At 47.4% G+C, this 14,450-nt stretch overlaps 1 protein-coding gene across 1 annotated transcript; it reads right to left on the bottom strand.

Annotated features, from left to right (window-relative positions):
- Positions 1–8,858: 8,858 nt before the first annotated feature.
- Positions 8,859–9,761, bottom strand: Lrrc30 (leucine rich repeat containing 30). Its single transcript, XM_055610103.1, has one exon. It carries the CDS (start codon positions 9,759–9,761, stop codon positions 8,859–8,861), a length of 903 nt encoding a protein of 300 aa, XP_055466078.1.
- Positions 9,762–14,450: the final 4,689 nt, after the last annotated feature.

Here is a 14,450-nt window from a genome sequence, read left to right on the forward strand (position 1 = left end):
GATAGATAGATAGATAGATAGATAGATAGATAGATAGATAGATAGATGATAGATATAAGCAACTTAAACCACAAAAACCAGAGTTATGGGTAAGGGGGACTGCTATGTTGAGTGTATATGATTATATATGTTTAAAATGTTAGTCACTCATTGATTACCGCATGATTTAGAATTGTTACCAATGAACAATTTAATAAAAATTCATGACACTAACTCTAGGAACCCCAAACATAGTGTGAATGTCTGAGACTGGCATAGCAATGACCTCCTGAAAAAGAAGTACTATACAGCCAGGAAGACATTGTCATGTGTCTACTATCTAGTCAGAAGTTTCCTGGGTTGGCCGGACAATGTGTGTGTGAGGCCAGGGTATCGCCCTTTTCCAAAGGATGACACAGAAGTCAAATTTTCTCCTCTGGCACTGATCACATCCATCCTCTGTGGAAGCCATGGTGTCTGGTGTCTCCTGATGTTTTTGCAGGTGCCTTCCTCTGACGTCTCCTAGCACAAAGACCACCTAAGAAGTCCCCAGAAGGGTGACTCCAGACTGGAAAGGAAAACTCCTGGGGGACTCAGCTCCTCTGTGAAGGCATGTCCCACCCAACTGTGTGGGTGGATGTGAGCCATGCCCTTGGCACCACTCTCCAGACAGTCACAGGGAGACTGGGCACCTGCAGATTCTCTGCTGCTGCTCTTGGCTTGCAAGTTACTGTTTTCTAAACAAAGCCTATTTCCTAAAATCTTTTCAGACTTCCTGAGACCACCTTATCCTTTGATAACTTGCAAAAAGGGAATCACAGACCTCACAAAATATGTGGTATTCAAGATGAGGGTCTATCAGAACAAAAAGATGCAAGCTAAGGTCAGGAAAGACAAGAGACACATATGGCATTCAAGGAGGATCCTGGGACGAGGCCTCTATTTTCCTCTCTAATGGAGTGGCAGGGATGTTGCAAAGACCATAGGACATAAGAAAGGTGTCACTGACTGGGGAAGGTCACCTGAGTATTGGTGCATGAACCTCTGGAGGAAAAGCGTGGGACAATCATGGCTCTCCCACCTGGCTGACTTCAGTTCTTTCTTCCCCAACAAGCTCACATTTGTACCATGCTGCCTAAGCCCTCTTAACCACAGGAGGGATTATATGATATGGCTCAAAAGCCAGAAAACAAAAATACACTCTCTCCAGGCAGGACATCCCGGTAGTGTAGAGCTCAGTTCTAAGAGGTCTAGGTCTTTCTTCTTAGAATATTCAGGGTCTCGATACCTGTTACCTCAGTCTGCACCCTCGAGCTTTTATTGCACGTGCTCTCTGTGTTAATGACACACACACTAGGGACTGTGACTCTGAGGCTGACCTCATGCGATCTAAAGGTGCATTCTGCCCAACCAGAAACGGAGCTGCACTCCTTCTTTAGCTCTGGAAGAAGGCTGAGCTACAATGAGCTCTGATGCGACAAAGTATTAACAGGAATTTTGAGAGATAATTTGCAAACTACATAAACTCAATTTCTTCAAACATATTAGGTGGCTAAGTGAACAAAAATGTAGAAAACAGATCATGCCCATTTCTGAGAGAGAGGATGAATTTCTTAACATTAACTTCTAAGGAAGAAGGCTTTTTTAATCATCTTTTTGCTTCTACTATGCCTGTAATTTCAGAGTGTAAATTCTTAGCCTTCTCTTGTACGTTGGCTCAGGGAGCTTAACAGCATAATTGTTCCTTGAAGTTCCCAAGGACTGTGGCAGCTGTGCTGTTCAAGGATTCTTGTCAAACACAACTGGATCTCACACACATCTAAGGTTTGTCAAAAGCAGCTGGAAACCTTTAATTTTTGGTTTCTTGCTCGCATGTTCGAGAAAACTTGAGTAGGTGAGTGTTTGTGCGCACGCGTGCGTGCATGCGTGTGTGTGTGTGTGTGTGTGTGTGTGTGTGTGTGTGTGTGTGTGTAAAGGGAATCACTTTGGAGGCCATGTGAATTCTGTGACAGTTTCTCCACTGGCACTGTGGAATGCACAAAGTTTTATTTTTTTCTTTTTCTTTTTCTTTTGTTTTGTTTTGTTTTTTTTTAAGCAAAGATTTTGCTATATGCTCCTAAAGCATATCACTGAACCAATCCAATAAAGAGATTTTATAGGGAAAAGTTATTGGGCATTTTATCTCTTTTAGAAACTTAATCAGAGGTTTTTTAAATTTTTTATTTATTTATTCACTATATCCTGCTCCTAGCCCCCTCCCTCCTCTTCTTCTGGTCCCACTCTCCCTCCCTCTTCCTCCCCCCCCCCCCCCTATTCCTCAGAAAAGGGAGCCCCCCACCCCAGCTCTCCAGTCACACCAGGACTGAGTTCATCCTCTTCCTCAGAGGCCTGGTGAGGTAGCCCCCCAATCAGGGGGGAGTGATCAAAAAGCAGGCAACAGAATGTCATAGTCAGCCCCGGCTACTTTTACTAGGGGACCCACAAGAAGCCTGAGCTGCCCATGTGGTTCATCTGTGTAATCCGAGTTTTTCATCAATCAGTCAGTGAAGACCAGCTGACTTCTCCAAGTAGCCAGCCTGGATTAAGAAAAAGACTGGATCCGGGTAACAGGGATGCCAGCGAAGCCTGTGGTGTACCCATTTCTGGCCTGGCTCATTCTCCGTTTATTAAATGTGAAAGAAGTCAGTGCTGGGATATAAGGAAGGGCCTTGGGCAGGAGAGGCAGGCACTCAGTCCCTGAACCACACTTGGGCTCTACCTCACCATTTCACAGTTTTTGAATCAACCCAAATTAAAATCCTGTGATACTACAAGACACCAAATAATTCACTCTGATCTTTGTCTGTCTTCACAATGTGTTTTGCCTTTTTAAAATAATCATAATTATATAAACTCAGGGAATCTAGGTGCTGAGGCCTTAAGTAAGAGGAAAGCAAAGTCCGAAAGAAAGAATCTCACAGACCCTCAAGGTGAAAGTAGCCTCGCAATGAATGCACTTGAAAGTGAGCGCAGTTGCCGCCTCACCTCTGGAGGCCTGGATCGGGGAAGTGTGGGATCACACTTGCTCTCTGTTGTCCATTCATTCGCTCCACCTGCCACTACTCTGTGTCCACTCTGTCCTGGGTGCAAGATGACAGCCACCTGGGAGTTCAGGTCGTCCAGGGGTGGAAGCTGATTAGGATTCTCCTCATCACCATGGGGCTGCTGGACACAGGCCCTACAGCTTTCTGCTTTCCGTGGAACACATCCCGCTGGCTCTGGTTCTTTTTTTCCTGTCTTCCGTGACACGGAAATACCTGAACTGTGAGCCCCAGATGGCCATGCCTGGCCCTCCTCCAACTCAGTGAAATGGACACCCTCTCAAAAGAGGCAGGAATCTACCATTTCCCCAGCTGCCCAGCTGAGTCTAACAACAGGGCCCCAGTTAGGGTTCATATCTACTGACTAGGTCTAAGTACCCCCTGTCCCTCCCTGCCCCTCCCCACCCTGCCCTGCCCTTCCCTCTGCCAGCTCTTGCTAGCCTCGAAAGCTGAGCAGCCTCTCAGCTGCCCTTCTAGGTGAGTGCTGACATCAGCAGTTGCCAGCCCAGAGAGAGGGACAGTATCACAGCCCACAGAGCCATGACAGAGTGAAAAGTGTGAGTCCCACCCAGACGAGCTACTTCACAATCTCTCCTGTTGAGGTCCAGATAATTTCTTTATGCAGATCTTATGGGAACTCTGATGAGAAGTCAACATTCAGGATCTTTGACAACCTGGGTCCTTTTAGGACCCTGTCAGCCTGTAAGTTAGCAAAGGAAGAGATCAGAGGCACCTCTCAAGCTCAGGACACATCTCTCGCCATGTGGCAACCCAACATGTTGGATCTGGGTTAAAGGAAAAAAAACGACACAAAGGATTTATAAAGTGGAGTTGCAGTAGGAGAGTGAGATTCATAGATTTTTTTTTCTATCAAGACAAAGCAAAACAAACAAAGTCATGTTGGCTGGATGAACCCAGCACTGTTCAGTGACATCACAACATTGCCGTCTCTCCTCCCTCCCAAGTAATTCTACACTCACGCATCTCTTAGGCAGTTTCTGCCACAGAAATACATCCTTTAGGCAAGCCTCACCTTCTTCACCTATGGATGTGAGAGGGCCTGTGTGTGGTAGCCATCTTCATGATCCTAGCCTCTGCAGTCTCAGGGCCATAGTTGCTAAGCAGGTACTGAGCCATTAACATGCTTGTCTCTTTGTGGGTAGGTAGTGAGCATGGCATTTAGGAGTCCAGAGATTTCCTAAAGTGGCTTGTCACCATATGGACATCTGACGGACTCAAATCACTGGAGACCAAAGCATATGGGTGACCATGAGCTATTCCTTCAGCGGCTCTGGCCCTTGCCATCAGAGCCAACACCAGTGCGGTATCCATGATGTATAGCCCTTTCCCTAAAACCAGAAGATGCTTTGCTCCAACTCCAGTTCACCTTTTATTTTCTGCCCGGCACTGAGCTAAGAAGCCTTAGGAAATATGTTGTCTCCTTGTAAAGAGATTCCTACGACACTACTAAAAAAATATGCATAGCAAGCTTCATGCTAATAGCTTTCACTTATGCTTGCCCTTAATGATGCCCAAGCTCTTCCAGATTCATTATGAGCCCTCTCTGCTTCCCCTTTTTATTACTGTGCTGTCTATTTTTTTTTTTTAATTAGCAAGGCTTTGGATTCAACATGTAACCTGATGGGTAACTTAAAAGAAACACTTGTAGAGAGTTCTTTTCTGTACAAGGTCAAGATGGTCCGCCTCATTGTTTTAATGGCTTTTGTGTTCCTCTGAACCTTATTTTGTTTTCTTAAAGTGCATAGAAGAGTCATATGTTGGTGTTCCTGGATTCATCATGATTAAGAAATGGCGTCTAGGGTGCTGACGCACATGACAACCAAGCTGGAGGTTTTGTGTCTCAAGGGTGTGCTTGTAGAAGACGAATGAGGATTTCTGAGATAGCGTGTTAGCCTGGGGGCACTTCTATAGCAGACATTAATGGCATCCCTCAGCTTCCGGTACTTCCATGTTAGTCTAATCTAGCAGCTAATGTCTTTGCCTTCCTTTGATTCTTTTTGAGCTCATTTTCTGAACTTGTCCTCTATCTTTAGCCATTAACCAGAACCTCACTGATTCCAGCCAGCCAAGGCGGGAATCACTCCTGAGCCTACATATAATGGTGATAAGTATCCAGACTCAAGGCCTCACCTGTCCTATGGTCTCCGACTATTGACATCAGAACATGATTCCAGTGACAAGCCCGTAGTCCTTCCTGCATCCATGTTCCTGCGTTTGGTTATTAAAGCACATATTCACTTAGTGATTGGAGGCTTCTCAGAGATGCATTTCCAAGATGCCCTTATCCATTGCTTGCTGAAAAAAAGAAAAATGTTTTCTTTTTGTGCATCCACTCCCCTAGATAATAACATCTGCAACACATTTTCCATTTTCCAGTACAGGATAAGTTCACTCTGAAATCCAGGTGTGTGGCCCCGAAGTCTCTCTCTCTCACTCGCTCTCTCTCGCGCGCTCTCTGGTTACTGAAGAGCCAGTTTATTAACCAAAGCCCAAGAATGGCATATATTGCTTCTCTCATCCATGAATTAAGTCAACAAGCTGAGCGACGACTATGGCTTTTCTTCCTAAGATGCATTTAGCGCTATTATCCCACAAACAGATGTGTCTTTTCAACCTTTCTTCTTTCCTGGGAGCTCAGGGCTTTTGCTTAATTGTTTGTTGGTAAGTTGCAACTACTTCAAAAGGTATTTCTGAGCACACGTTGGTGTGCCGGCACACTGAGAGCCCGGAGATATGAGCACAACAATATTGGGAATGCAGCCCGCCGACTCCCTCACGTCAAGCACCAATTAGTTCCCATTCTCTGACAGCATGTGCTCCGCAGCCAGCGCAGTCATTCTCGGCGCTTTGATTCTAGGAGTTTCTGGAACACCTGGAATTTACTTGAACACGGCAGCATGGGGAGTGTGACAGGCAAGAGGCGTTCCACAGACAGTCAGTAAGTGGAGTTAGACTACAGAGGCAGGGGTTAGAGTCCCTCCACACTAGTATTTTGAATAACTAAGCCCATTAGCCAGTATTTCACTGAGCACTTCCCTTGATCAATAAAAAGAACTATTTACAAAGAATCGATATCTAAAGCACATTGGGCATCTGCTTTGGCTTTTGTCATTCCCCGGTGAGCGCTAACAGAGAAAACTCTCACTGTTGTACTTCTGAAGGGCCCCAGAAGAAGCTGGCAACTGAATCATTATTTTTTTTTTCTTTTTAAAAGTACAACGAGCTCATAGGTCACCTTCAAAATATGGTACATACTTTCCCAGGAGTGGAGCACGGCGGGATCAAATGACTGAGAGGGCGGCAGAGGAAATAAAATGATCACTCAGCAGGATGAGGACTGTGCTGCTGGCCTCACTGGTGTCTCTGCTCAGAGCAAGGTCATGAAAGCTCAGTGTGAGCCAAAGCTGTCCACAGCAGAGAGCACTCGCGGGCATGATCCTGGCACACGCCGGGGCCTGCCTGACAGCTGCGTGCACTTCAGCGCAGAGCCTCACTGAATGACCTGCCCAGTTCTGTACAGCAGAGCTCGCCCTGTAATTTCCCACTGAGTCAGGAGGTCAAGCGAGAACTCCACTGATGTTTTTAAATAGTCTTGGCTCTGATAAAGCATGGCGGGTGGAGATTTTGGAGTGTGCCCATGTGGGCTGGCAAGAAAGTGCAGGTCTCCTGTTACTGGGGAGCTGGAAGAGGCTTCTTCAGCTGCCTCCAAGAGACACAGACAGGTACGATCTGTTTGCAGTGGTTCAAGAGGGGGTGCATGTAGATGTTAGTGACAAGAGGAGTCTGATCATCTTCAGCAGGAACTGGCTTTCTTCTTCTGTGGGTGGGAAGACTGGCATGGGAGTTTGTTGGGGGGAAAATCGATGGCCCCTATAAGTAAGTTTTGTGGAAACTCCCTCCCCCTTGAGCATCTCTTGGGAAAAGAAGAAAGACAGCTACACACAGCAAGGGCCTTCACTTGGAACCTGGCAGCCAGCCACTGCCCAGTGCTTTATTGCCCTTTTCATTCAAGAAGAGGGGAGAAAGCAGAGGTGCTGGGGATGGATGTCTGAAGGACAAGGAGAAGTTGACTGATAGCCCAGCTGTGCTCCATGCTTGCATCACTTGCTGCCGAGGCTTTGGGGCTCGGGGCAAGCGACACCAGGGTCCTGGTGTTCTTGCTTCATAGGGATCTCGGCTTAACATGCATGGTGAAGTCCTGTGAGAGTCCCTGTCTTCACCCAACCCTCATCTACTTGGTAGAATGCACAGGCTGTCATCTCTCTCAGAGCCCTAGCCCCAGATCCTGGCTGGAGAGGAGGCTACAAAAGCTTAATTCAGTTGAACTAAGACCATTAATATGAAATTAACTATAAAAGTCTTGCCATCATCTCAGATCCTAGATCTTGCCATTTGTTTGTTGTTTACTATTTTCTATAAACTGTATGCCCAGAAATCGGAGCAATCTGTAATGGGTGGGCCTGCAGGTACTTGCCACATTTTTGTCTTGACTGCATGCATGTATGGCACCATGTGCGTGCCTGGTGCCAGAGGAGGTCAGAAGAAGACATCAGATCCCCTGGAACTGGAGTTACAGTTCTGAGCTACCATATGGGTGCTGTGAGCAGATCCTTGGTCCTCTACAGCAAATGCGGCACCATCTTTCTAGTCTCTCCATTCTAACTCTTTAATAATGACACCCTGAGGCACCTTGCTGCCATAGTGACAGTGAGATCCTGTGTCCCAAGCTCATGTCATGGCTTTCCCTTGCATCCATTTGGCTAACAGCTGTACCGACTTAAAACCAAATCAGAGATCTGCTTACTTGCCCTTTAGGTGCTTACATGTCCTTAGGTGAAACTCAAGTAGCAAACAGTCCTCTTGCCCAAATCTTTAAAGGGCAATGACTTTGTGTGTGTGGCTTGTCCTTACCATCTCCTCCCGCCCACCTTTCGGCTGCTCGTCCCTAGGGCTCAACCTATCTCTAAGAAAGAAAAAGGAAAGTAGAATGGGGTTCCTGGCCCATGGGCTGGTCTCCAAAACAACGAAGCACGCCATGGACGTTTGGTAGGAGAGAGCTGGGAAAGAAAGCTGAAGCTTACATTGGAACCATTGAGTTTTATTGTTGGAAAGCTATCATGCCATCCCTGTCTTCACCAGCACACACAGCACGAATAGCCCGATAGGCGTCTTAAAGAAAAAGTTCCTACGATCATTTCCCCCAAAGCAGCTTTGCCTGCTTTGGTCCCCGACAGCACAGAGCCAGCTCTACTCTAACCTTTCATCTTGGAAGCTTGCTTGGGGCCAACATAGGAACTTGTCTTGCTGTTGCCATCTCGCTGCGGGTTACTGTTTGGAGTGGAAACCACCCAAAATTAGACAGTTTCTGTCCTCCGCACTGAACAGTGCACATAGTACATAGAAATATCTATATGTATATTTGATCTTGGACTTGGGTTGAGTTCCACTTAGCATCCACTTTACTAAGAACTAAATCTCACTCTTAAAAGAGTCATTTGTTCCTTTTGGTAAAAACCAAAAGCCTGCTTCAAGACACATTTTGAGTGAGATGAACATATTGTCCTTGGTCGGGGATGTGGGGTATATACTAAGGGCAGATAAGGTTAAAAGCAAACATCTCACCTGGTCAGGTGCTCCACAACCACATAGCCAATAGGAGCCCAGCACTGACAGACACTAACATTAGAGAGCTTAGACTAGGGAAGCGTCCCAGCTAACAGAGTCCACGTGAGACAATTCACATCCGTGTGTCTGATGTCCACGCCTCTGCCTTCCACATCAGCTGTGCTTTTTGTCCTTCAAGTAGCTGTAGAGCATCTCCAAACCCCCCTCTACCAGCTCCGGCAGGGGCTTGGAGAGAGGATTATGGGAAATGTGTAGCCCTTTGTCCATGGGGTTCCATGCAATCCTCCCTAGTCTACACAGCAGGTAGAGTTCATCCGGAAGGGTCTGGATGTCATTGTTGTTCAGGTTCAGCAGCTCTAGGCTGGTGACGAGACAGAGCGACCTGGGGAAGGAGCGGATGTTGTTGCTCTCCGCGATGAAGATCTGCAGGCTACCCAGGCACTGGATGCTCTCGGCGATGTTCTCCAGGCGATTGGAGCCCACGTGCAAGAAATCCAGCTCCTTCAAGGAGAACACACAGATGGGGATGTGAGCGAAATAGTTGTTGCTCAGGTTGAGCTTCCGTAGTCTGGAGAGGTCTGCAAAGCTGGCTGGGAGCTGGGACAGGCAGTTGTGTGACACGCTTAGCACTTCCAGGTTCCTGCACAGGCTGAGCTCAGCCGGCACCTCCACCAGGCAGTTCATGTTGAGAAACAGGACCTTGAGGCTCTGCAGGAGGCTGATCTCTCTGGGGAGACTCTTGAGACGATTCCCGCACAGGTTCAACACCACAATCTGGGTCAGCCTGCCCACCTCGGGAGGGAGGACCCGCAGCTGGTTGTGGGACAGATTGAGTTTCTGGACTTCCAGCAAGCCCCACAGAAAGTCTGGGATGTCTGTCATTCCCTTAGTGACTAGGCTGAAGCTGACGTGCCGCATGCCACGCTTGAGCAGGGACCGTGGGTCCTTCCCCACGAGCAGGGTGTCATCCCAGGAGGAGAACTTCTGCCTTGGCCCCACCAGCAGCCTGTTGGGGTCCTTGTCTTTGGAGCTGGCCCTGGACTGTTTGGCTCCCATCAGGTCTTCCTTTCCTCCTTCAAGGTTAGAAGTCTGTCCCGCCTGATCTCCCAAAGGTCAGACTGTGGTGGGCAGGGACAGTGTGGAGGTGAAGGCTGAATACGGCAAGGGGATTCTAACATGGAGAAAGCCTGTCTTGCCAGGCCTTGAGGATGGCCAAGGCAGAGCCCCGGGTGGCCGTGGGAGAGCTGTGCCTGTCCCTGGGGGCGCGTTGAGGTGGTTTCTCTCTGAGTGGACAGGCTGTAATGATATGCTTGTCTCTGAGGCTTCAGAGCAGATCTGCCTGATTCCCTCTGTGCGCCACAAGGCAGCTGTCACTGTCATTCTGCTTGGGTTCCATTGACCTGGTATGTGTGCGTGGGTTACGGGGCGCTTTCATATAACTTTACTCTCCAGGCTCTTCTTCGGTATCCAAGTTGAGCGGGGCGATTAGCAGACGCAGCTAGAAAAAGAAACAAGGGAGAAAAATACAGCTGGCCACACCAACACGGATCCCCTGGCTGAGGGAACTGATCCCCAGAGAGAGTGACAGTTGTGGCTTGCCTGGGCGCTATCAGTGGAGTTGGGTTTCCAGAGCCAAGGATTATCAGATGTTGTCACTGTGCCCACTGCGAATGTCAATGAACTGTGCTGGTGAAAATAAAACAGCAAAAGCAGCCTGGACACGTGGCCCTCACCCCAGGCAAAGGCACCTCTGAAAGCCAATTCTACCCTAAGTGTGCAGAGCTCATTGCTTATCTCCCAAAGTCCATATAATTGAAACCCTGACCCTTCAGAATATATTTAGTGACAAAGCCACATGAAGACCCAAGGAGAAGATGGATTTCTGTAAGACAAGGAAAGGCCTCCAGAGAGGCCAGCACCCGAGCTCAGCGTCCTGTCCTGAGATGTGTGAGAACAGCAAAGATCTGCGGTTGAGCTATGCCATCCAGGCAGCACTGGCAAGCTTATGTGCTTGGGTGAGGATCGATGGACACTTTGTGTAAGTGGAAAACGCGGAAAATACTAGCTATTTTTATGAATGGAAGGAGAGGGGCTAGCGAGGTGACGAATAGTTCTGAGGAAAGGCCTGGCGGTGTTGGTGATTGGCCTAGATGTGCATTGGCTCTTTCTGGCCCCATGCCAGCTAACCTATAACTGCTACTGCCCTGTGACCCTGACTCTGTCCAGCTGCCCAGGAGCCTGTATGTGGACCCCTGCACCTGCTGAGGGGCTTCTCAGGGAAGGGAGGGCAGCAGTGCTGAGGGATGCTGCTTCTCTCTGCTCCTGGAGTTGCAATATCTGACCTCAGTGCACGGACTCAGCCCCGAGATTCTTTGAAAGAGATACAGACTTTGGAAGTTCTTTGTATGAGAGATTGGGCGTTTGAGCTATTTGTGAGAGGGGGAAAAACAAACAAATAAACAATAGTGTGGCTAGGATTTTAGCCCAAGATTTGGGATTGAGCCATGTCTTGTCTTTGCAAATATCATAAAACAGTACAGAGCTGCTCTTTAGAAATAGCATTATTTCTTCTTTCCTTGCATGATCATGAGGCACTACGCTAAGGTGCTGCCTTGGCCTTGAGGACAAACAGGGGCCAGAGTGGCCACCTTTCCTTTTACTGCACTTCAACAACGCTTGTGGGCATTTCCTGACAGTCAGTGTTCATTGAATGTTAACTGTGTGGAGGCAGTGCACTGAACGGACCAGTGAAGAACAGGCATTTAAACTATTTCCATTTTGAAGAATGATGAAGCAAAGACGGAGGAAGGTCAGAACACTTTTGCAGAATCAACTTTCTGTCCAGGGTCAGGTGGATGGTCAGAAGCAGTTAATCCACCTCCATAGCCCAGGCAGGGAGCCACAAGAAGGCTCCAGGCTTAGCCCTGTAGAGACAGGATTAGTACGGAAAGGAGCACAGCTCCTTGTTTTCAAGTTTGGTGAAGAAGATCATTAATGCTGACTATGTAGCTACATCATATAAGTAACAGTTAGGCATTAACCCTGCACACTCTACCTACAATAAAAGCAAGAAGAGGAAAGAAAAAAAGGTGTGTGTGTGTGTGTGTGTGTGTGTGTGTGTGTGTGTTTCAGAATGCTTTAGTGAGAACAATTTAAACACTCTTTGTCCTGGGTCTCAGTTTCCTCATTGGTGAAGGGTGCTGTCTGCAGTGATTGCCCAGCCCGTTCTTGCTCCATGAATCTAATCCCCATAGCAGTGGAGACTTCTGTGGGAATGTGGAAACCCATTTCTAATGGTTTCTTTCCTCCACACTGTGACAAGACACCTAACGGAAGCAAGTAAATGGATGAGAGATTTTTATTTTAGCTCACGGTGTGAAAGAATTTATGGACACTCCTTCATGGTGGGAAGCCATGATGGAGTTCATGGCAGTGGGCCTATTTGGCAGGGACACCTCTGTTCACTGGACTAGAAGGCAGAGCACTGGAGTCAGGAGCAGAGGCAGCCTGTGAATTTAGAGTTTTGTCCCTGTGGCCTGACATTTGCCATCTAGATAAAATATCCCAAAGTTTCCACCATTTCTCCAAAACAGCTAAGAACCAAGTGTTTAAATGCATGAACCTGTGGGGCATATTTTAGATTCAAGCCATAATACCATTTAAACCTTGGTTGGAAAAAGCATGAAAAATTCAAAATTTTAGGGACTGTGCTAGTTAAATTTTGGTCAGTTGGCACAGACTTAAGTCATCTGAGAAGAAAGAACCTCAGTTGAGAAAACACCCTCATTAGAGATTCCCCTACAGGTAAATCTCTGGGGGGGGGGGGCGTTGTCTTGATTTATGATTGACATGAGAGGGCAGAGCCCACTGTGGGCAGTGTCATCCCAGCGCAGGTATTGCTGAGGCCTGTGAGAAAGCAAGGCAAGCCACGAAGAGGAAGCCAGGAAGTTGTGTCCTTCCATGGTCCCTGCCTTGAGTTCCTGCCCTGTCTCCCCTCCATGATGCAAGCTGTAAGACGAAAAAAACCAAATAAAGCCTTTCCTCCACAAGATGCTTTTGGTCATAGTGTCTTTATCACAGCATCAGAAAGCAAGGCAGGTCAGTGTTGTTGGCCTTGGCTTCGGGTAAAAAAATGTAGGGAGAACGGTGTTTCAGGATTCTCTACAGGGCCCACACATTTGGCTTTTCCCAAAAGAGACTTTTTAGAGGCTCCCTGGGTGGGTTTCAGCTCGAAAGAGACTTACAAGGAAGCGCTGCTGAACATTTTTTGAAATTCCAGGGCACATTCTGTAATGAGATTGTCTTCAAAGCCTAAGGAAGCCAAAGAGGCGTGCTGAGGACATCCTGCATTTTCAGGGCACTTCTGTAATATTCCAACTGATTATTGTTTTAACATATCAGAACCACCATTTTAAAAAAATCTGCAGTAAAATAAAACCAAAATGATTAGAGTGTAGAACGGCAGCTTATGTAAATGTGTGGAGCAATTTTCAAATTCAAAATAACAGAATGTCTATTTTAAAAAGTATCTCGGGGTCTGAGAGAACTCGCCCAAGAGTCAATGCACTTGCCCAGCAAGTCTGAGTTACAATTCCCAGAACCCACATGGTAAGGCGGGAGTGAGATTCTCCTGCATGTGTGACTTCTAAAACTACTGTAGTCCATCCTGCTGGGGCCTTGCTCCCACTGACCTCAGGGGCGTTAGTTTTACATCTTAGCAGTTCCATGGCGCTTCCCATTGCTTCCTTTCATGGTACCAAGCTTCCAGTGTGGACCACTGGAAAAGAAACCTCATCTGAAATACCACTGAAATCAGATTACTAATTTTTTTGGTAGGAGAACAGACTGGAGGCTGGGCAGGTGGCTCAGTCAGAAAAGAGCCTGCCATATAAGCTAAGACCCAAGTTTAGACCTCTGGCACCCATGGACATGCCAGGTGTAGAGGCCTGCATCTGTGACCCTGACTGAAGGCAGTACAGGAAGAACAATGAGCTCCGTAGTCAGTGAGAAGCCCTGACCCCAACTAAAGTGGATGCCTGGCTTGTCAGGTAGAGGTATATGCCATGCAAGCCTGACACCTGTGTGTGATTCTTCAGAGTCATGGAAAAGGTGTCAGAGTGCACATCTGTGGGAAGGGGGACAGCACATCTGGAAGAGAAGCTGCCTCAAGGCAGAAGGCAACAAATGACCCCACCTAAGATTGTCCTCTGACCTCCATAAACTGGTGTCCATGCATGTCTGCATGTCTGCACACACACACACACACACACACACGTACATACCTATGTATGTGACATATGAAGTCACACATACACTTCACATACACAAAGACACACACACACACAGAGAAGCAGACTGAAATGGTTATGCATAAGAAAAATGTCAGAAGATCAGGAGCCACAGCCACACATCGGCCCTGAGAGCCACTCAAAGTGCTCTTCTTGCCTCTGAGATTTGATTCCTCCTCATCTGTAAACTTTCTTCAAGGTCGGTCACACCCACAGCTGCGAAGTCTCACCCCTTTTACTCGCCTTTCGTGGACAGTAGATTAGATAGTATTCCCCGCTATGTCTGACATTTCTGTGTGTGCTGTGTGACACCCCTAAGACTTGCAGAGTTGGCACAACTCCGGTGAGTTTAAACGCTTGGACACTGGCTGCAGTTTGGCAGGAACAAAAAGCATGCTTATCACATAGCTACACACACACACACACACACACACACACACACACACACACACACACA

This window comes from Psammomys obesus, unplaced genomic scaffold (genome assembly GCF_907164565.1).
Source record: "Psammomys obesus unplaced genomic scaffold, mPsaObe1.curated_primary_1811, whole genome shotgun sequence".
Lineage (NCBI taxonomy): Eukaryota > Metazoa > Chordata > Mammalia > Rodentia > Muridae > Psammomys > Psammomys obesus.